Source organism: Mercenaria mercenaria, chromosome 19 (genome assembly GCF_021730395.1).
Source record: "Mercenaria mercenaria strain notata chromosome 19, MADL_Memer_1, whole genome shotgun sequence".
Taxonomy (NCBI): Eukaryota; Metazoa; Mollusca; class Bivalvia; order Venerida; family Veneridae; genus Mercenaria; species Mercenaria mercenaria.
Window position 1 is genome coordinate 30,662,602 of NC_069379.1, and position 23,302 is coordinate 30,685,903.

At 33.3% G+C, this 23,302-nt stretch overlaps 1 protein-coding gene across 1 annotated transcript; it reads left to right on the forward strand.

Moving 5' to 3' along the window:
• The first annotated feature begins 8,922 nt into the window (after positions 1-8,922).
• Positions 8,923-23,269, forward strand: LOC123541964 (deleted in malignant brain tumors 1 protein-like). The gene is made up of 11 exons (XM_045327589.2): positions 8,923-8,971; positions 12,741-12,900; positions 13,314-13,474; positions 14,647-14,805; positions 15,138-15,285; positions 16,151-16,323; positions 17,494-17,650; positions 18,012-18,178; positions 20,155-20,313; positions 22,796-22,952; positions 23,089-23,269. The coding sequence occupies exons 1-11, from the start codon at positions 8,923-8,925 to the stop codon at positions 23,267-23,269; spliced, it is 1,671 nt and encodes a 556-aa protein (XP_045183524.2).
• Positions 23,270-23,302: the final 33 nt, after the last annotated feature.

Sequence of the window (23,302 nt, forward strand, 5' to 3'; positions counted from 1 at the left end):
AGCGGGTACTTTATGAACCAAGCAATTACAAGCCTCGGAGACAAGAGTAATGCCTTCAATGCCCCACGCTGGGCGCCAATAATCACAGGATGATAAAAATTTGCAGCCAGACATGGACTCGAGCCCAGCGCCTCGAAATACCAATCCAATACTGTCTCAACAGAGCTACGCGGCCGCCTATACGTTTTCTACCGGTTTCAATATCCAAGTTCTATGCAGAAAAGTGCCATATAGGGAACGAAAAGTTTAACCGTTAATCGCCACTTTGGGCACGAAATTTAAATGGGTATCAAGAAAACTTTCACAACAACCATTTATTAATTTAATATGTGGATGGCAGAAGTGGACACTAACGGGAAGTTTTTTCTTCAGTTTTACCACTTACCAGATAATAACTGGATATGTGACATTTTTAGAGAAAACTGTCTATATAAATAAGTGGATGTGTGGTTGGCAGAAATATGCCATCATACAGAACATCTTGAAAAGAAAACGCGTCATCATTTAAGTTACTATTTTACCAGAACTACAAAGCGAAAACACACAAACGATGTAAAGAAATATCGGTAAAACACGTAAAACGAGTTTAGAGATATCAGTGAGGGTGTGTTGTCGGATATGAGCAGTCGCAAACTGAAAAACGTAAATGATAGATTGGTTTCTGAAACACTTCGTTGCAGATAGGATTGTCTGCCTCATATCAAAGCCGTATTATCAGTAATATGAATGTTTCTTTCATATTTTAAACTTCTTTTAAATTAGCTTCTTTAGGAACCTTCTTCTGGACGTAACATTCGCATATGTCTCATGTTCAACAAAAACTTCACAGATAGCATTGAAGTAATTTGGTGTTACAGCTTAGTTAAAGGTCCGTTGATAGAATTAAGCGGATGTGTGTAATGACACTAGTGTTTAGAATACTCAACGAGAAACAAAAATAGTGTGAAGTACTACTGAATAAAAATAAAGTTTCATTTTCTTGGCATCATTTAAGACGTCTAATGTGCGCCGGGTGTCGACGCATAATTGTTCATATTTGTCTTATTTATTTTGACATATATGTTTGAGTGTCACATTGGCAGGTTCTTAGAATGTCAGAGCTATTGAGTAATAAACTTATTCTGAACCCGCCATCAACTTTATTTCAAAACATTAGTTTAAAAATTACTGAATGTACATGTCTTTAATCAACGAGACAAATACATCAATATATCAATTTAGATGGGTTGAAGTCGTAAAATGAACGAATTTATAAATGATAGTACAATTTGATTTCATTTGCTTAAAAATTTTAAAACTCATCAACAGAATAGATTAAAAATTAAATCATTAAGATAATCCTGCCGATGTATTGAATTTTAACTGTGTTATCTCACAAACGTGCGTTCAACTTATTTCTGTGATATCCACACTAACAGACATTGTTATTTTGTTGACACTATGATACAGAACCTGATTTATAAAAAAAAATCTATATTGCAAAAAATAAAAGAAAATAATTCCAACTTGCCGAACTAACCGAATGGAATGCTGTTGAGTTTACCAAGATGCACGTCTAGATGCTCATTAGGTCTGTTGCAGTTGATGACGGCTATCAAAATAAACATATTCATATTTATAACATATAAAGTAATAAACATACTAATAGGCATATAACATTTAGCAATACTTATAAAAGTACTGGTTATTTAAATGTGATATAAAGAGAAAGCATTAAAGAAAAATGAGATTAGTAATTAAATAAGTTAATTGAAAGCAAAATGCACTGTAAATGTATAAATCTATTTTAAAGAGGTGGTGCACATTCGGTGCAAATGAACGGGTTATTTTATTATGTACAAATATAATCATGCAAAAGCACAATCCCTACTTTACTCCGTGTAATTCAACTAAAGGGATAAATTAGATACAGTTGATACTCGAACTTGCTTATCTCGAAACTGGTTATCTCAAAGTTATTTTCAAGATCACAAATCGTTTAGCAAAAAATATCATTTTAGGTCGAATTTAGGTCATCTCAAAGTAAAAGACTTGATCCCTTAGAATTTGAGATAGTCCTTTACTGTCATAAAATGCAATCATAATTAACTAACACGTTTCTGTACTAAATTTACATATGTACACGAAAAGTATGTATCTGTGGATTTAAACTGCCAAAGTCTACCATGATTGAACCCCATGATTGTGTTTAGACGACAACGACATTCCAGAAGACAAATACCTGACATATCGAATTTCGAGGTTAAGTCAGTGCTTCAGTAACTTCATGATGGGCATTTAAGTGATTTAATAAATTTTCATAAAATGTCTTTTAAGTAATAATTGTTCAATGGTGTCCATACAGCCTACGGTAAACCCATCCGCATGCTACCAGTCCTATCAAAACTCAAAAGTCTGTAATCTTTTCTGTCTTATGTAGAAACTTTGCATCTACTATTCCGAATATAACCCAGGGATGTTAGAGGGCCCTGACGTACCAGTTTCGTTCGCAAAACCTTGTTTAATTTAAAAGATATGACTGACAGCTCAAGCTCGCTTCGTTATCCGCATGTTTACACCTGTACACCAGTGGATTGTATTAGTAAGTACATGTTTAAGAAATAATATATCTCATCCAGTGATTTGTCGTTGAATGAATCACTGCAGCCCGAGTGATATAATAATACGCATCTGAACGACAAAAAATGATTTATTCAAGAAAAAATCACTAAATGAGATAAATTATTTCGATTCTAATACGTTACAAAGTTTAAGGACCTCCTTGACGACATTTATTAAAAATGTGTCCGTTTTAAATTGCTTTCTTTTAAAGTGCGTCGTTATGCCGTTTGATGCTATGACGTAATAATTATGACCTCAGAACAGTGATTTGTTGTATAATTATTCACTATTTTCAGCCTTCATTGTTTAAAAGGAAAATGAATTAGGTCGTGTTAGAATTATGGATATATTTAGGATCTTTTCTGAACAACGTATCTTGCCGTTGTTGCATATGTTGTTATTTTAATAGACGCCGACCATCATTCTTAATGCATAGTCGTCCAAGATCATCAGGAGTGGAGGCGATGGTACATGGTAGGGTATGATGAGGCTGAGCGGTGCTATGATTCCTTTTGAACATTAAATAAATAGCCCGGAAAGTATAGATGAGGAATGTGAATGAGTCATATTAAGAGTTAAAAGTTATCCATGTGTAATTAAGATAGTTTGCACGTTAGGATCGTACTTTTTTCTACAATGTAGAATTTGATTAAACTCAGATTTTTCAAAACTTCGGAATATAATTAGAAAAATCAGCAACCTCAAAAAATAGGGTCTTCTGCTTGATTTTTTGCTTGACTGATTTAAAAATTTTCGACTTCACACTTCTTTCATAATGGGAGCCTATGGGAAAAAACGCACCTTTCATAAAATTTTCGAGAACATAAATTTTTCTACAATGTAGATTTTACTGAAACCTCTCACAGTCGTAAGTAAGCATATGGCCTGTAATATGATGAAAGAAAATGTGTAGGTCAGTGTACTTATTTCTGAGACATTTGGCCGTAATGATCCGCCTATTTCATGCTAGTTTTAAGACAATATTTTGAATTATATTACGTGTATAGTAGTCGCAACTTGACCGCGACGGTTGACCTTAGGCCGATTATTCATATCGATTACTTCATTGTAGAAATATGGGGTGCTTAGGGTGGCCGTGTATATTTATATGGAATGAGTTTGTATACAGCATTTTACCTACACACCTTTTCAATAATAGGTTGGCCCCGTTATATATTATTATACAAAGGTCAACCATCGGGGTCAAGTTGCGTTCACTGTAAGATGTTTTAATATCATATTTTCATTTTAGAAAGATAGTAACACTGCCATTTTGATACATGTACTCACATGTCGCCCTTAATTCACTAACTGATTTTCTTTCGTTTCTGTAAGCAGAGTCAGGGAAATTATTCTACGTTTTCCGGAAATTAAATGACGTTACGCCATCACTTCCGGTTTATCAAACGTGCAGAACTACATTAATTATGAGCCCTTTACCATAACAAGAATCTTACTCTGGTACTTATTCATCTGTTAACAGTCAGATAAGGAGTACTGCTATTACCGTTCCAGATCCGATCAAAAAAAAATTCCCAGATACCAGGTATGTCTTACGGCACTTTACAGAATGAATAGAATTAAGTATAGTATTTGTATATGTATTTATTTTACTTAATTTACACATTAAACGTTCTAAAGTTTCATTAAATGGGAACGATTAATATTTTAATTCTTATTTTTAGGCAAATTAAGAATATTCAAGACATAAGACACCTTAAATAAAGACAGTTGCATGATATATGATTTTTCAATCATCCCTGTTGCTATGTGTTAAATATTCTGCTCGTAGGGGGGATCCTTCATTCAGGTCATATAGAAATGACATTGAAACCATAAAAAACCATAAAAAACCTCAATATCATATGCAGTTGCTAAAGAAATTAAAGACAAATGAGATACCAAGGAACCGGGACAAATACTTATGTATATACTATCAATATAATCAACAAAGTAGTCTTCTGTGGATGATACCTGAGCCGAAATAAGCAGGAAACTGTTAAATAAAAACATTTATAGTTTCTTTTCTTCAAAATCAGTTATATTTGTACGGCCATTTACATCAAACCTTCATATTTTAGATCATTGAATCGTTAGTACAACCCTGAAAACATTAAAATGTATGCTGCTAAATATAGAATTTTGAAAAAAGTGTCATATTTTTTGGACCTTTTTAATGATATACTTTTCTGGCTGTTCATTGGAGGTTATAGGAAAATAGTAGTTCTATAAACTATGGATAATGTTATACATTAAAAGCCTTTCTCTAATAAAACATTAGTGCTTCAGCGAAACTCTTCTTTTTTTTGTCAGGCAACCTTGACAAAAAGTTAACTCAAATCAAGGACAAGGAATGACCTAAAATCTAATTTTTGTTCGACCGAGACACTTCAATATTTGCAACTCAAAAGAAGTATAAAGACAAACTGTAATACAATCCCTTTAAAGGCGTTGTAAGATATTATCTCAAACTTTGAAAAGTTGTAAATAAATTCAAACAGTTTGAAACAACTTGTAATTATTGTAGAGTTCATGTGCACTGAAATATGATGACCTACAAAAAGCTCTCGTATTGTGTGCGTATCGATTTAAGACATGGTTAATCTATGTGGTCTTATTTTTCATGCATTTAATATTTTGAAAAATGTTGCATAAGAAAATCTTAAAAAGGGCTATTATTGCAAACTCTGTAATGATTTGTTTTTAAAACGTAATGTAGTATATGATGTTAATGTTATTATGAGATTACGCGAAGGTATGTCTTGTTTTATCACAATAAATACAGCAACTTACAAGTTCTTCGAGTGAGTACAGAGTGTTTTTTGCATTGTGATCCTATCCCCACCTATTCAGATCAGCTCTGCGGAGTTTGTAAATGTATTTATTCTTTTTGATACTTTGAATTTAAAGGACGTCAAAACATTTTATAGGTAACTTGCGCAAAATAACAAAAAATAGTGGTATCAAGATATGATAGTATCATTATTATATGTAACTGCATTTTGGTACACATTCTTTAGATCTGACCAAGGTAAATACTGACGCTCAATATCTAGCTAACATATTTGTATCTTTAAAAAAATATCAACCTACTTGAACCAGTACAATGTTTATAAACATTCTAGTATAAAACTTCTGTTATTGTCACTGTTCGGGCGTTTTTTAACAGGAGAGAAAACGCGTGTTAACAGATTCTCGCGCTCAGTTGCTGTTATATAACCTTTTTATTTGGCGCGTTCCGTTGCAAAGTGTAAACGTATTACGGCCCCAAAACGGATAAATCACAAGGAAACGACGTCAACGTGAAAAATCAACGTAGACTTTACCGCGCATTTCATTTAAATTTTATGACGTTGGGGATAAATATATTCATTGACATAATTTTTACACGTTTTATGCTAGAATAGCGTTAGCGCATGTTGTTTTCATGTTAAAACATCTTCAGAATCCCTCGGAAATCCTAACGGACTCGGAACTAACCCGTCGGGATTCTGCAGATGTTATAACACGAATAACACGAAAAAAAAACATGCGTTATCCCTACAATATGTCACCTTGTAGCCGATATAAGTTTGCGTTTAACTTCCCTGCTCTTTAACCCGACATGGGCATCGATGCGACTCAAAGGATAAATATACTTTCATCGATATAATAACTGGTGTATTAAACATAAATTTCATATTAATAGAACATATGAATAATTAATACTTACAGTTTATGTACGTTTGAAACTACCGGGTTTGTTTTTGTCAGCAATGATATGCATTAGGGTTGAATCTGATATGATTAGCAATATATAATATGCATTAGGTTTGATTATGATATGATTAGCAATATATAATATGCATTAGGCTTGATTCTGATATGATTTGCAATATATAATATGCATTAGGGTTGATTCTGATATGATTAGCAATATATAATATTTATTAGGGTTGATACTGATATGACTAGCAATATATAATATTTATTAGGGTTGATTCTGATATGACTAGCAATATATAATATGCATTAGGGTTGATTCTAATATGACTAGCAATATATAATATGCATTAGGGTTGATTCTGATATGACTAGCAATATATGATATGCATTAGGGTTGATTCTGATATATAGCAGTATATAAAGCAACACTACAATATTGTTGACTTCATGTCGACGTGATATTAAGCGACATGTATGCATCTAGATATAACGCTTTGAGGCTTGATCCAATATTTGACTTACTTACATGTTTAAACTAAAATTTGATCCAATATTTTTCTAACTAGCATGACTAAAATGAATGTCACATTGCACAAATGTCTTGATAAATATACATACTGTAAAATTATATAATTTCATGAGCATAAAATTTCGTACTTTTGGTCCAAACGGCAATTTTGTGGGGATATAATTCTGTGGATTTCAACTTTTTAACATAAAACGAATCGAAATTACTTGTTCGTTGAGATAAAATGCCGTAGATTGATTCAACAACGAAGTACACGAAATGTAGTCCCCCAAGAGAAACTAATGATTTCACAGTACATAAAAACTGGCCATTTGCTTTGCAGAATAATTCGCTATCATTTTCGCCCAAATTGAACTTTTCCGCAAGACGTTTTTCTATTTCCGGTGGATAAACATAAAGTGACGAACTATACGGCGCCATGCGAAGGAACAGTCTAAATTTTAAACAAAGACATACTAAAATCGAAATAATTTATAGCAATACAGTATCTTAACACTATTTATACACTCGGGCGGTATACGTCGTTCGAAATAATTGTTAGGAAAACAGTAAAAATGTTGACAACATCAAATATAATGGAAGTTTGTTTTAATAATTGTCTGTTACTACATGACATTTGCTCTTGAATTTATCTCTATATTAACCAATATTTTTAAATCCATAGTAAAATTTATTCCATAAAATGAGGATTTTCAAAATTTTCAATATTTGAATAATACTTTAATGAAAGATAGGCATTGGATCTATTTAGAAATACGTTTTAATCATAACATTAGTTTCTTTAACCCTTACCATGCTGGACACGATTTGTTCTGCCTTTGCAACCAGTGCAGATCAAGAGCAACTTGCATTCTGATCATGATATGCACTATACTAAATTCAGCTTCCGATAGATCATTATTTAATAATAGAAAAAAAGTTTTTAAATTTAAACATTAATTTCGTATTTTTAATAACTAGTCTGTAAATTATACAGTATTATGATAATATTGTACGATTAATTGGGCCATGCGGGAAAAAAATCTCTAATAATCTAATATGTATCTCGATATCTTATCTTGATCAGTAAAGAAGGTACTTATATAAATACTTGAAATCATTTGGTGTCATGTCTTGTAATTTAAAATGACCCTAGCAACATAGTTATTTTTCTTCCTTTTAGGTAAATTGCCGATATTTTAAACAAATACTGCGCAATATACAAAATTAATAATGAAAATATTTACATTCATTTCAGTTCAAGGTATTTTCAGTTACCTTGTAGTTACCGGCATTATTATTTTCAAATTGTGATTGCATAATTTAAGTGGTAATTATAGAAATCTATATATTACAATGTATCATATTTTTCAAACTTGTTCCGATCTACGAGCAAGGTTTGGTTAACAATTTAACAGCTGGATATTTTAAGTCGAGTTTGTAAAATGTCTCTGTGAATTTAAAAAAGTATGTTCCACGTTTAAGGTAAGTGTCTCTTTTAGTACTCAGTTAATTTAGTTAAAGAATCATGGTAATATGTATATAATTCTCTCGAAGTTTCTAGTGTCATACTTTGTATAAAAATAATAGACTGATTTAAAACACATATATTATATAAAACCGAGTTACGTAAAAATTGTACTTTATATCAGACTGGGAAAGAGGATTTCAATATGAAATAGGTATCAGGAATTTCGCTATAAGTCTTGTAGTGCAAAACAACATGGTATGTCGGAATAAATATAAAACTATGTAATAACATGATGTGCATTTTCCTGAGCATAGAAAATGGAATACCATATCTCTTCGTTTAAACCCTCAGAACGAATAGTTTCAAAGCGTACAGGAATAAAACCTCATCTAAATACCCATTAACATGTTTAGCAGTGTTCTATTGCACTGCTTTGAAGCGTTTATGATACTCGAGTCAATATCTGTCCCTTCCGACTAGAGTTTGTTCTTTGGCGTCGGGTTTCGAACGGTGTAACATGTAAAGTGGATTACCACAATTTCACTAAGGTGTGCACTTTCAGAGAAGATTAATCTCGAGTTTACCTCCTTTTGGATAAAATCTTAACGTTTTCTTTTTTCGTTACAGTGCAAACAAAATGATTTTATTTGGTGCCGTTGTCTGGCTTTTGACAGTCGCGGAATCAGGTGAGACGATTGTTTTTCTTTCAATTTTGATATATAATTAAATCATCGTCGACAAATAGTATTAAGGATAACATGGTGTAATAGGCCTGCCTCAATTTCACCAAAAACATACATACAACTTGATAATGTAAGCTTTAAAAATGTCAAACAATAGAAATAAGGTGCATATTGACAAGTTATATAGTGACAGAAGTTCTCAAAAATTTCTTTTAGATTACCTCCCCTAAAAATTCTAGTTTTTCATGAGTTACCTCCCCTGAAAACTAGAAAAAAAAAGGATTTTCTCCTTTTTCCTACGGGGAATTTTAGATTTCTTTTTGATATTTGTATCAGAATCGTAAAATGCAGCTTTCTACCGCAAAATTTTCTGGAAACTCAAGTTCAGATTCTTATAATCAAAGAAATTGTATATTTCCCATAGGCATCAATGTTAACTTCAATACCAATTATCTCCCCCGCAAAATGATAACATTTGAAAAATCTCTTTGTGAAAAGTTTTTAATTTTAAATGTTTGTAAAGTGACCAAATTTAATTTAAATATTACCATCCAGTTACAAGATATGAAATATGGCTATTACACCATGTTATCCTTAATTGTAATGTAATTTTACATTTACAGTACATGTCATCAGAGGGGATATTTCATACTGTCCTTGTAATTTTGAATGTTATTTTTCCACAACACCCAATTGATTAATTTCCTTTGATCTTTTCACAGAATGAAAATATGATTTTGAACATTTGTTTGAGATTAAACATTTGACCATTTACTAAAAATTGTTATCCGAGTGTCTCATACATGTAAGATATAATCTGCAGGTATATCTAATTGTGTTTCTCCTGTAGCCTACTCAAAACAGATTACTTTATTAATCTAAGGATATATTTTATATAACTACTTTGCCTTATATATGAATATCAGAGAATTTTTTTCATTGATTAACATTGAGAAGTTAATGCTTACCCGAAAAACATTTGAAAAGCAAGTTAGTTAAGTGATTTGGCCCGTTTTGCCTTTTATAACTGCAGAACCAATGTAAGTACAAAGTAAATGAGTACCGAAGCAATAACTCGTTTATTATTTAGAAAAATCAAGGTTTGTAAACTTAACGGAAATGTACAACTAGGAACTATATTGAAAGCGAAAAAAATATGTTTCATTTTATTGTTAAAGTGGGCAACTAAAGAATTAATGAAATACGTTGCAATACACTCATGGATCCGAACCTGTGCAATAGACCTTTCCGTTTCGCAAGAATATATGTAAAAGAAGTTTTCAAAATGTGATTGAATATATATCGCAATTAAGAGAAAAATGCGTTTTCTTGGTGTTTTATACATGATTATGAAGGTCGACATAGATTCCTTTTTTATAGACATCATTCAACGAATGATATATATGTTTTCCTTTTGATAATGAATCATTTTTACTACCCTGTTCTTCATTTATTAATCAAGAAGAGGCATTATTAAAAACAAATAACGATTGAATTAGAAAACAAATACCCGTCTGTTGTTTTAAGGTATTAGGCCCCTAATAGTAATGTTTAAAAAATGGCATTTGCTGGGTATATTCTTACAGTTGACCGTGCTTCGCACTTAGTTGCAAATTTTTAAAAACTTTTATCGTGCCGTTTTTTATAAATTTTGTGTAATTTATGGTATTTCCCCAAGCTCAAGTAGAGATAAATTTAAAAGTGGTGGCCTTTATCCAAAACGTTTGCAGATAATTCATTATACCATTATTTTTTTTATGAAAGAAACATCAAACTATTGGTAAACAGTTATAAAACTTAAAAATAAAAAATGTCAATATTATTTTTGCTAGGGTGCTTCGAGTAAACGGATTTAAGGAGACAGAATTGTAACTCCAACATTGAAAAAATAAGGTCGAATCATGCGGGTCTGTTTTGAATTTTGCTCACTTCATTCAAAAATAACCTTGGGGCAGAAGTAAAACCTACCTACATTTCTTCCACAATATGTAATCTAAAGAATGAAGGCAAAATTAAGAACTTTTACCGTATGTAACTCAGTATTTTTAGAGATGTCTAACTCTATCCCTTCTGTTTCAGAGGTAAATTCACTTTGAACAGCAAGAAATCGCTTAAAAAATTACTTTTTTTCCATTTGTGTACAATAAATCAATAACAAGTCTTGAAAGAAGTAAAAACATACTAGTAAAAAAGGAAAATAAGAAAAAAAAATTTGGCCCCAGTAGGGCTTGAACCTTCGACCCCCCCCCCCCCCCCCCCCCCCCACACACACACACTCTGAAAATTGCAGTCAAAGTAGGGTTTATGATAGGAATTGAATACTCTTCAAAAAGGAGGTACTCTATTATGGGCCTAATACCTTAAGCAATCGATCTTGTCTAGTGCGAAATTAATTTGGTTAATGTCTTTAAGAAAACACAGCGGTATAATCAATTTTCTGCAGCAATAAAGGTTAAAAAATGTCAGAAGGCTAATTATCTGGGAACTGCTTCAAAGCTAACCATTATTTCCCGTTCTATAGAAATGGATAAAAAAAATCGACCCAACCCGCCAAAATAGTATTAATGAAAGTAAATAATTCATGATACGCGTATAAAGTCGGCAATAATTAGTTTAAGTGACGGAACTGAATGCTACGCCAGGGTTTCTGAGAAGAATGTTTTTTGATTGACGCTCGAATAGTTTGAACCAATCAGTTTGGTTTTGCTTTTATTTGGTTTAACGTCACACCGACACAACAATAGGTCATATGGCGACATTCCAGCCTTTTTATGGTTGAGAAAGACCCTAGGTGCCCTCCGGGCATTATTTCATCACGATCGGGCACCTGAGCAGAACCGCCGTCCTTCCGCAAGCCAGCTGGATTGCTTCCTCACATGAACTCACAGCGGAGAGGCGCAAGTGAATTGAAGTAAAATACCTAAACCACTCGGCGGCTGAGGCCTCTTGAAACGATCAGAGAGAAGGTTTATAGCTTTAGTGTAACCAATGAAATTGAAAGTAGCTGAGTCCAATTTATTTCTGTTTAGCAAGTGTGGCAGTCAATGATGGTCGAATCTAACATTGTATTTCGTCAATATTCGATGTGTTATTATGTTAAATAACATTTAGTTAATTTGTAATTTGCAAACATTAATACTTAGTTGAAATCCACGAGCAACCTTACTTAAATCGAATATTAAATAACGGTCCGGGAGAACTTTTCGTTAAATTATGATAACGTATTTTGAATGCATGTATTGATATCTATAACATATCATCTTACAAGTTCAACCAAAAATCGTGATCTGTTTCAATTACTTTTATGTATTTGGTTCTATAATGTAAATAGAAAATTCAAATTAACTATCATAAAGGTTTAATGAGTATGTGTTTACATTATAACCCTGTGACAGGCATCGATCAAGTGCATGTACCGCAAAGAGAGGATCTTTTGCTGTCCTAATATTAACATTTAAATGTGAAAAAAAAATATTTATTTTATACAAATCAAGCACATGACATTAAATTTATCTTACTTGTCTAGAGATAATCTTTTAAGCGTTCTTATCTCTAATATATAAACAGATCAGTACAGAGCAAGAAATGAATCGAAGGCCGCTCATGCCCCGGACGGTAGAAAGAAGTTTTGTGCTGTTGATTAGAGAATTATCTGAACTGTTTAAATTATTGTGACATAAGAACTGAGTAAAATGATAAATTGATTTACAAATCTTTGCTCTATAAAAGGCATATAGCCTGACTTTTTTTCTGTTGTAAATGAACATTTCAGATAGCAACTTTTTGAACATCGATGATATCAGACTTGTCAATGGCACTGGACCATTTGGCGGGAGAGTTGAGATTAGTATCAATGGGATCTGGGGCACGGTCTGTGATGACTCATTTGATATGAATGATGCCGCCGTTATGTGCAGAATGATGAATCTCAAGTATGTAAAATTGTAGTCGTCTTGCCTATTTTATCATTGATTAATTTCTACATTTACATGCTATAGCCCCGATTTTACAAATGACATTGGAAAATATTGAAAATTTTAACGGAAACTGATGTCATGTAGATTCATCCAAAAGTTATACATCTATCGGCATAAGGTAAATACAATGCCCTTTGTTCTAACTGTCCTTCTAGTGCCAAAACCAGAATGAGAGAGAGAGAAAAAAAAAACGATTCACCGACATTTACAAAATACTTTGAAACTTTGATGATTTTGAACACTTTCCTTTTTTTAATTACCGCTGAAGGTGCATTATCAAAATGAGGCTATGACTTTATGGAAATACATTTCGCATACGCATAAATTATTTGTAAGGCAAAACTAATGCACTTTTTCCTGTATTTAAGAGCATCGGCGTTTGTGACTGGAGCATGGTTCGGGCAAGGATTGGGTCCAATATTTGCTCAAGAGTTTGAGTGTAGGGGATACGAAACTCACCTGCGAGACTGCCCTTTCGTATCCAATGTTCAATGTACAAATGAAAGGGACGTTGGGATAATATGTTCTGGTATATACTTTTTCTTTATTATGTTTGTTTGTTGTTGAAAATATGTAAGCTTTTCTAGAGGTTAGCACACCGTTTTTTTTTCTTTTGTACATGTAACTATTGTCAGTTAACCTAATTGACACAACTCAAATTGACTGCAAGCTAAAGAAACTTTCTGTTCATATCTTTCTTAATTTGAGTTATGGATCATTTAATACTTATTATCAATGAAGCGAACTGAGATTTTGTTTTCAATGTCGACAATTCTATTATTGGTAGGGACCAGATTAGAAAAGAACAGATTATTTTAGCTGTGAAATATTATAACAGTAGATAAAAGAGAACGTTAACAGAACCACATAGTAAAAAACAGACTTAAGCAGCATAAGCTTAGGCAATAAATAAATTTGTGCATCCCTTTTTATACATGTCGAGGGCGATAAGGCATAAATCTTTTCGTAAAAAAGGACCAAATATATACCAGTACAGAAATACATTCCCTAAATAATACCATACCAAGAGAGTGATATGAACTGTAACAGTTATAATTATAATGTAATTTTATATTTTAAAAACAAACCATATGAATAATTAGTCATAAATGCTGTAATGTAGTAAAGTGCTTACGTTTGACAGTGTTAGTTCTGTTTTGTTGAACGTCACACCGACACAGAAATAGGTCATTTAAGCTATCTTTGATCAAAACTACCTTTCCGGACATTATTTTATCACGGGCATGAACCTCAATAGAACCACTGACTCTCCTCAGTCAGCAAGATTATTCCCCAATATGAAAAACTCTACGCCCGAAGTAAGGTTCAGAAGCACATCGCAGAGGGACAAGTGATTTAAAGTCAGCTACCTTAACCACTCGGCCATGGAGGCCCTTTGTTCGGATAAAGTTATTTACAAAACAAATCGTAAAACACCATAGAAAATGTTTTCTTTTCTTATTATTATTTTGCTAGAATCGCTGGCAATCTTTTAATTTTGAATCATGGTTTTGTACTTTGCATGTTTATTTGTTTAAAGAAATACAAGTTGTTACATATTTTGTATTAAAATAAAACACGAAATGATAAAAAATGTACCATTCTAAAATAGCTAAGTTAAACCCAAAGATTAAACGGACAACATAACAACAACACATTTCATCAAAAATCGTTTTCGAAAACAGTTTGTTCTATTTGTAGAATGCGGAAAAATTGAAATAAACAATGGTCATGCATCGTCCATATCTGCAAACGGAACTGAACTATCAGTTGTTTGTAACAACAATTTCAAGACCAATGTCACTACAAGCATTTGCGAGAATGAAGTATGGACAATGCCGTCAGTAACATGCGTTTATGGTTAGTATTAAAGCATCATATAATGCTTCAGTGTTTTAATTAGACAATTAATTACTTAAATAAATTTCATCACGTTTTGCTTTTACTAAAATTTGTCCAAGAAATTCGAATTAATAGGTTTGGAATTGATAAGCAACAGTAATAAAAAAGTATTTGCTGGCTAAGGACCGTCAGAATTATCATTTCCTGGTCAGTCAGTAGCCTTTTTTCATTCCTAGACACACATGTACATAGCAATATCGATTAGATTATTTTCAAGTGCAAAAAGTAGCATGGCCACTACACTAGTTTGTATATCTAATTAATTATTTAACAATTACTTGACTCCAAAGATATAACCGACATTCGGTTAACCGATGGTATTGGGCTGTATGACGGAAGAATTGAATTATTAGTGAACGGTACTTGGGGAACAGTGTGCGCCACTTCATTTTCATGGCCGGAGGCAAGAGCAATTTGCAATATACTTTTTGGCACCACGTAAGTACTTAATTGATTTTAGTTGTAACGATGTCTGAACTTACTTTTAATAAAGTAATTATTGCTATACAATATAATATAAACTGTCTATATATTTAATCTATAAGTTAGAATATGTGGTAAAATGATTTCCACCTGCATATCTTCTGTCTACAAAATAGTGCGGCTTTTCTCGTATTTAAATTTCAACTATCAGATTAGAAAACAAAATCTGGCGAACGCGCTTATTATTCCGTGTCATTTTGAATCAAGAAGTTCGTTGTTCTTGTTGACAGAATCCTATTTAAGTTGATCTCAGGGATGTAGGAGTAGTGCAGCGTGACAATTTTTACTTCATCTCAGTTCACTTTTATTTTGCTAGGTTGTTCTAAGTTTAAAAGGATCTTCCTTTAGAGTCATTCTACTGACTTCTGTTTGATTTGTGATACCGGCGCAATTTACAAAAGTTATGATTAGATGTAGTTGAAAAACAACAATATCTGTAAATATTGCACACTCCAAACAAATGTAACATTTGTCAATTATAGCGCATATTGTTAACATCATTAATATAAGAAAGTGATGCGGATTGCTTTCAATAATAGAAAGTATTATAGTTCTCAAGTTATGGTTCAGTAAATTGTTATTGATATCTTTAATATTTTTGGTAAGTGCTTTTTTTCAATGTGCCGTGTGTAAAATTTGATATAACTAAATGCCTCATATTTTTTAAGAGGAAAATACTTAAACAAAAATGATCAAAGCATGATTATCACTATAACGGATTATATAATAAGCGAATTACGTGCGTAAAGAATCGAGCTTTAATTATACATGTTTATTTAGAACTGATATGCCTTTAAAACATTTTCTTCTACCCATTTAGCTGGTATCGAACATACCATTCGGCTAATCCGTCATACTACGGAGTAAAAACTGGTCCTATCTTTATTGACAATCTGGACTGCGATGGATCGGAGAATGATATAAATGAATGTTCTTATAGCCTTGATGTTTCATGCACGAGCCACTCAAGCGACGCTGTAGTAGCATGCAATGGTGTGTAACTCTTTTGATGAAATATTTCTTATAGTAAATGTTGAAGTTACTTGATGCATTTCTGAACCATAAGACACTCCTAAATTCAATTAAAATGTGCACATTTACAGTATCTAGAGATGTTACCTTAACTTTCAGATTGCATCTGATATTATTTTCTGTTAGAAACTTAATACCGGAGTACCTCAATTATATAATGGTTTAACTTTCATATTTCATTTTTCATGCTAAAATGCAATATTTAATCCGAAAAATTTAGTCCTACTTGGAAAAGTGAAGCCAACGACAGATAACTCTTTTATTATTTAGCTATGTGAACAAAGTACGCATAAATTCGGATGTTTTTCCACAAAATATAGTTTTCTTCAAAATCTATGAATAATCATTAAAACAAAAAAGTTGTGCATTATCTTTCATTTTCGAACGAAATAATTCAAAGACAATTATTTCTATTCATTTCTGCTGATAATTTACAGGTATTGTATGATTATAGGAAAGAAAACATTATTCTTGAAAAAAAATTATAAATAGGCTATAAGAATTTTACGACATCGAATCCCTCAACATTTTACAAGTTTCGTTTGCAAAGAATAATCAAGGCCTCAAAATGTACGAGTTAAAACAGAGCGATATAAAAAAGTATATTCTATCTGATGGTTACACCAAAACCATACCAAAAATTGTACCGAAAGAAGTTATTTCACTTTTTTTTTAACACTCACCTTGTGTTTACAATGTTCCTAATTTGCATATTGACCGAAGCGTGCAGAATCGCACTTACCTTGCGGAATCTGCCGTTAAAGAAACTCTTTTAATATAATGCAGATGTTCTTTAGTATGAATAAAATGGTTGTGTTAATTAAAAAGAGGTGACAATCACCTTTCTTTAGCTAACGCATCAAAATAACGAAGCCGGTTTAGCTGTCAAAAGTTCCCGTATTTACTTACGGTGCTATGTTAAAATATTGCTAGTGTAAGATAAGCAATATGGGCTTCAGTTTTGCACTTGATTTGTTGTTGTTGTCGTTGTCGTTGTCGTTGAATACGTAGCCTTAGGTACCATCTCTACTATAGCGTTACCTTTACCTATGTATCTACGATGCATATTCTTTTCTGCATCTGTTAAGTATAACAATTTCACATGTCACAAAAATTGTGTCTTATTTTCAGTTTTACCCTTAAATGTCACCGATACTCGCCTTGTAAATGGTACCGGACCATACGACGGTCGTGTCGAATTTTTTGTCGATGGCCACTGGGGAACGATATGCAACAGATACGTAGATATGTATGATGCTCAAGCCATTTGCAACACACACAATGCAAGGTAGTTATATTTTGTAGAATAGTAGAAGGTGTGTACATTTGGTACATAGCGGTTGTAAGGTAGCGGCATTTTGTTCAGAGAGAATAGTGTAGCGTTTTGACTGAAATAAATTTCTTTATCTTTCCGATAAGCATAAATATAAACTTTATCTTCATACACTTAAAAATAAATTCAGTCAGATTGTACCCTCCTGTGCTAATAATTGTATAAGCATCAATAAACATTTTGATGTCTATATGTAACGCGTGAAATTGTAATAAAGCCAATATTCTAAACCGCATAAAAAGTAGGAAATATTTTTTTTCTATATTCTGCTCATTTGTCTAATCTCTTTAAATATGCAGATATATGTTCGTTTCAGTTTAGCTACATACTTTGATACCGCATTATATGGAGAAGGTTCAGGACCAGTACTAATTGGTTATATATCATGTGGCTCTGGACGAGATCATGTAAATGAATGTTCATACTACTCACCGTTTCGTAGTAGTTGTCGTCACAATTACGATCTCTCTATAGCATGTACACGTAAGCTTTATTGATATATTTAATTTACAACTCTTTGAAATTTGTAATTCACCTATGTATTCCTATATCATTTTGTTTAACTAATTTCTTTCAGTTTGTGCATAACATCGGCACGTGTCGGGTCGACGATATTACGATAGGAATTTTATGTTAATATCTACGAAAGAGACTTAAAATCTCGGTTATGGAGACAAAAAACTTCATTGGAAGGTTCCCATTAAGGAATAAATTCCTTAAATAGGAACAGGAACTGTTGCTATTTGTATTATTATACCTCACATAAATGTCCGATGTAAAATTCCCATTAGTTTAACTTGAATTATATATCACATTCCTAGTAATTTTATAACTAATGCGCAAAATCTTTATTTTCAATTTCTGCGCAGGTGATATGATCCATAATTTCATATCACATGCGCAACAGCGTTATTTTGTTTTTCTGCGCATGTGATATTATTTTTTTCATATCTGTCGTTGAGAGATTGATACTTTCGCATTGATTAAAAGACAGTCGATAAAGTTTTGAACAGACGAGGCGCTTATATGATCATACTTTAGGATTAAATTACCCTTTTCTGGTGCTCTTGCATGATGTGCGAACCCGGCCGAAGCAAAATATTTCGAAAACAACTTTTCATCCAATATTGAACCGAAACTACCACCATGAGATTGGAAATGATTGAACTAAGAACATGAGTACTCACACAGAAAGTTATCGCCGTTTTTCGAATATTACTGATTGACGCAATGTTGAAACATTAGAATAAATGTAAGGGTCAGCGATATGTAAACGTCTCGACTAAATCTATCAAAAAAGTCTTATTACACAGCGAAGTCGGCACAAACTATGAGTACTTACAAGTAAAGACTCTTTAATTCTGTCTTCATTATTTGGTTACTAATTCCCTTTTAAAGGTAAATAAATTATTATGTTGATTTTCCAGTAAATGTTTTGACCCTTATAATCTTTCGATATAATAAAATGAATATTGCATTCCTGAGACGGTGATATGAAAAATGTTCACCGCGAGATATATGAATAAGCCAAGGTCTATATTCATATTTCTCTCAGGAATGCAGTATTTATATAATATGTAGACACTCTCAAGAATAAATACTGTGCGTCAGACAAGCTGCAGTGTTGTCATCTGAAAATCAAGAATAAAGTATCTTCGCTGGGCCAGCTATTCTGCTTAACTGTGATCTTCGAGTCTCTGTCTCTCTGTGTGTCTCTCTCTCTGTCTCTGTGTGTGTCTATTTCTCTGTTCTCTCTCTGCGTTTGGTCTCAAACTCCGGAGCTCCGGATCCGGAGGCGAACGGTCTGCCAATGAGCTACCATGGCACACAATTACACTTTCAGTAATGTCATTTTGTTTAAAAGTAGAGCGTCCGCCACCGGTGCAGAAGATCGCTGATTCGAATGGTACTAGTGCCTCTCTTAATACACTAAGTTATATGCGGATGGAACAGGCTCTTCTCTCAATATGGTAATCTCGACTGAATAAGATCTGGAGACTGATGTCTATTTGAGTCAGTTAGTGTAAAAATAGTGGTTTTTTTTTTTATCAGATATAGGATCTGTTATACTGTTTTCGTACTGATTTATTATCGATAGTTATTTCGGGTAAAATCAAGCAATTATAATAACATAAAATTGCGTTTGAACGAACTTTATAAAGTTTAAAACCTTTAAATGTAATAGTTGCTACAAAATTATATTGACAACGGTCCGCATACTAGATTTTGATACGAAATTTAGCTTAATAAGTTGTGTTATAATACAGAATTTTATAATTTACAAGCACTTAGAAGATTTTGACGAAGAAAGCCTTTTTCTTTCTTTCTATACCTCATTGCGCTGATTATGACATTTCTTGATTAAATAGAAACTATTTTTCGTAAAGTTTTAAAGACTGAATGCACATTTTAAACACGAAAATAAATAAATATCAATGTACTCATTTAACATGTTTCAGCTTGTGGATTACCAGACATATACAATGGAGCACCGTTCTCGTTTAATAACACTGAGCTGACTGTAAAATGCTATACAGGATTTTTTCCTTATTATATCAAAATGACGTGTTTGAGCAATGGTTCATGGGCTGAGGATGGAAGATGCACTTCGTATGACGGTATAATCCATGTCTCTTTGAATACACAATGTGTCTTTATATCTTGAAAATAAATAAAAAAAAAAACAATCAACGCTAATCACGAACGCATTCTCTCCCTTTGAACTGTGGACGATTTTCATTGAACTTGCCATATGTAATTGATAACGTCCTACTTTTAGAATGATGAATGCAATGTTCCTTTTTATTAATAGTTATTTGTTAATATCATCAGTCATTAATTGTTATAGAATAAGTTACATTTTCATGCCAACACAAATACCCGCACTATAGGTTTGTTACAGAAGTAATACCGCAATAGTTGTCTGACGTTGCGTGAATCCTGCGTGTAACGTGCACCCCGTATGCGTGTTACGTTCGCTTTGCATGTGCACAGCATATGCTCCATATGCTGTTGCTTGCAATGTAACGTTAAGTACCAAGCGTGAAATGAACCGGGCAAGAAACAGATTCTGTCAATCTTTGACTTCTTAGTCTGACCTAAACCTTAGAGATAAGGGTCTTGGTCTTGTGCATGACCAGTCGTGTCATTACGGTGAATATTTATGCCAAGTCATTTTAAAATGCCTTCTGTAATGGCAGGGTTATGGACCGAACACGAAATATAACAACTTTAAACCATTGATCTCCAGGTGTAACCTTGACCTTGGAGCAAGGGGTCTGGGTCTTGAGCATGACAGTTGTCTCATTATGGTGTACATGTATGTGAATTTATTTAAAATCCCTTTATGAATGGCAGAGTTACAGCCCGGACAAGAACTTATACGTACGCACGGACGGACAGTGCGTTTTTATATGCAAACCTTCGGGGCATAACATATTCAGCTTTAAGACAATGCCATTGTTAAAAATTGATAGGATCGTTTATATATTGCCGCATATATCTCTATATATAAAATGTCAACTGAAATTAGATGTTGGTAATTTAGGATGCAAATATTGCGTTTATGACTGCGAAATTGGTATTTCGATAATATTCGGAAGGTCAGGGGGATATCTGAGTTTTATTTTTGATATTTTCTCCTGGGCATGAGGTATAAGAGTGAAAAAAAGACTTATCTTGTGGCCACGAGATAAAAAAAAATATCTCATGGCCACGTGAAAAATGAAATTAAACATGAAAAGATATGCAGCAGTAATAGTAGTGTTGGTGGTAGTAGTGCTAGAAGTGGTGGTGGTTGTGGCAATGGTGGCTGTCATCGTAGTACTGGTAGTGGTAGCAGGTATGGTGTTAGTTGTAGAATTGGCATTTGTGGTGGTAGTAGTAGTTGTAGTGGTAGTAATAGTGATGACTGTGGTAGACGTGGTGATGGTCGAAGCATTGATTGTGGTAGTAGTAGTGGTAGTAGTAGTCGTGGTAGTATCAGTAGTAGTTGTTAAAGTTGTAGAAGCGGTGGTGTTAGTGGTAGTGATGGTCGTGGTCTGAGTATTGGTACTGGTTTGTACTGGTGGCGGTGGTGTAGTGGTAGTACTGGTGGTGGTAGTGGTAGTGGTGGTAGTCGTCGTGGTATTGACAGTGTTAGTAGTGGTGGAAGTAATGGTAATAGTGTCAGTGGTTGTGGTAATACTTGCGGTGGTGTTAGTGGTAGTGATGGTGGTAATGGGTGGTGGTAGGTGTAGTAGTGGTGGTGGTCGTAGAATTGGTAGTGGTAGTTGTAGTTGTCGTGGTTGCAGTGGTAGTTGCGGTAACGGTATTGATGTTGGTGTCGTAGTATTAGTACTGGTAGCAGTGGTGTTAGTGATGATGGTGGTGGTAGTGGTTGTGGCAGTGGCGATGGTTGTGGTAGTAGTGGTTGTGGTGGGTGTAATATTTTGTTTTTGTTTGTTTGTTTGGGGTTTAACGCCGTTTTTAAACAGATTTCAGTTATGTAACGGCGGACAGTTAACCTAACTAGTATTCTTGGATTCTGTACCAGTACAAACCTGTTCTCCGCAAGTAACTGCCAACTTCCCAACATGAATAAGAGGTGGTGGAAGGTTGATTTCAGAAACATTACCTTTTACCAAACCGTCACTTAGAACAGGGCTCGAACTCAGGATCACGAGATCTGCAGATCTGCTCTCTCCCTATTGAGTAAAGCGGTCGGGATGTGATGGTAGTGGTGTTGGCGTTGTAATTGATGATAATAGTGATAGTAGCAGTAGTATAATTAATAGTACTAAATGCACTGTTCTTCTGTTTTTCTCTTTTTTTATAAAAATCTAAAACAACTTTAGTGCTTTTTTCATTATTATTTTTATATCCCATGGCCACGAATTTTTTTTCTTTTTATATCTCGTGGACACAATTCAACTTTTTCTTTCCCATTAATTTCGAGGCACCGAGATAATATAAAAATAAGACTCACATGGCCGCTCTGAGCTTCCGTAGTAAATAGACTTACATATTTCGTTTCATTATTTAGTAAAGTAACACGTCCCTTGTATCAAATGCTGTTATGCACACAGCTTGTCATCAAACTGGTGTTGATTTCTTCTTCAGATTACCCTCTCAATATCCATGAAAGTCGTCTCATAAGTAGTTATGTGCCAACCGAAGGACGAGTAGAGCTCTTGGTGAATGACATATGGGGAACAATTTGTGACAACAACTTTGATTTGCAAGATGCTACTGTTATTTGCAAAATGTTCGGTTTACAGTATGTATCTATCTTACTTTAATTATTTTTGTTATAGCTACTGAATAATGGAGTAAGAATAGGTATCATTCCAATAATAATATTGACAATTGAGTTTGCTGGTTTTTGAAAAATGCATATTTTTATTCATAAACAGGTACAGTGGCCATTACGTAAAGGCAAGAGGCTTTGGAAGAGGAACCGGTCCTATATACATCGATGTGTTGGATTGCAACGGAACAGAAACACATATAAATGAGTGCAGCTATAACATATCAAACACTTGTACACATTACGATGACGTTGGTGTCATTTGCAGCGGTATAAATCTCAATTGATATTCATACAACTTTAATGTTAAAAATAAAAAC

Excerpts from the sequence above, each read along its gene's own strand:
- LOC123541964 (XM_045327589.2), top strand. The coding sequence starts at position 8,923 with ATGATTTTATTTGGTGCCGTTGTCTGGCTTTTGACAGTCGCGGAATCA. Across the intron at positions 14,806-15,137 it reads GTCAGTAACATGCGTTTATG|ATATAACCGACATTCGGTTA; the intron begins GTTAGTATTAAA and ends TTGACTCCAAAG. Across the intron at positions 15,286-16,150 it reads AATATACTTTTTGGCACCAC|CTGGTATCGAACATACCATT; the intron begins GTAAGTACTTAA and ends CTACCCATTTAG.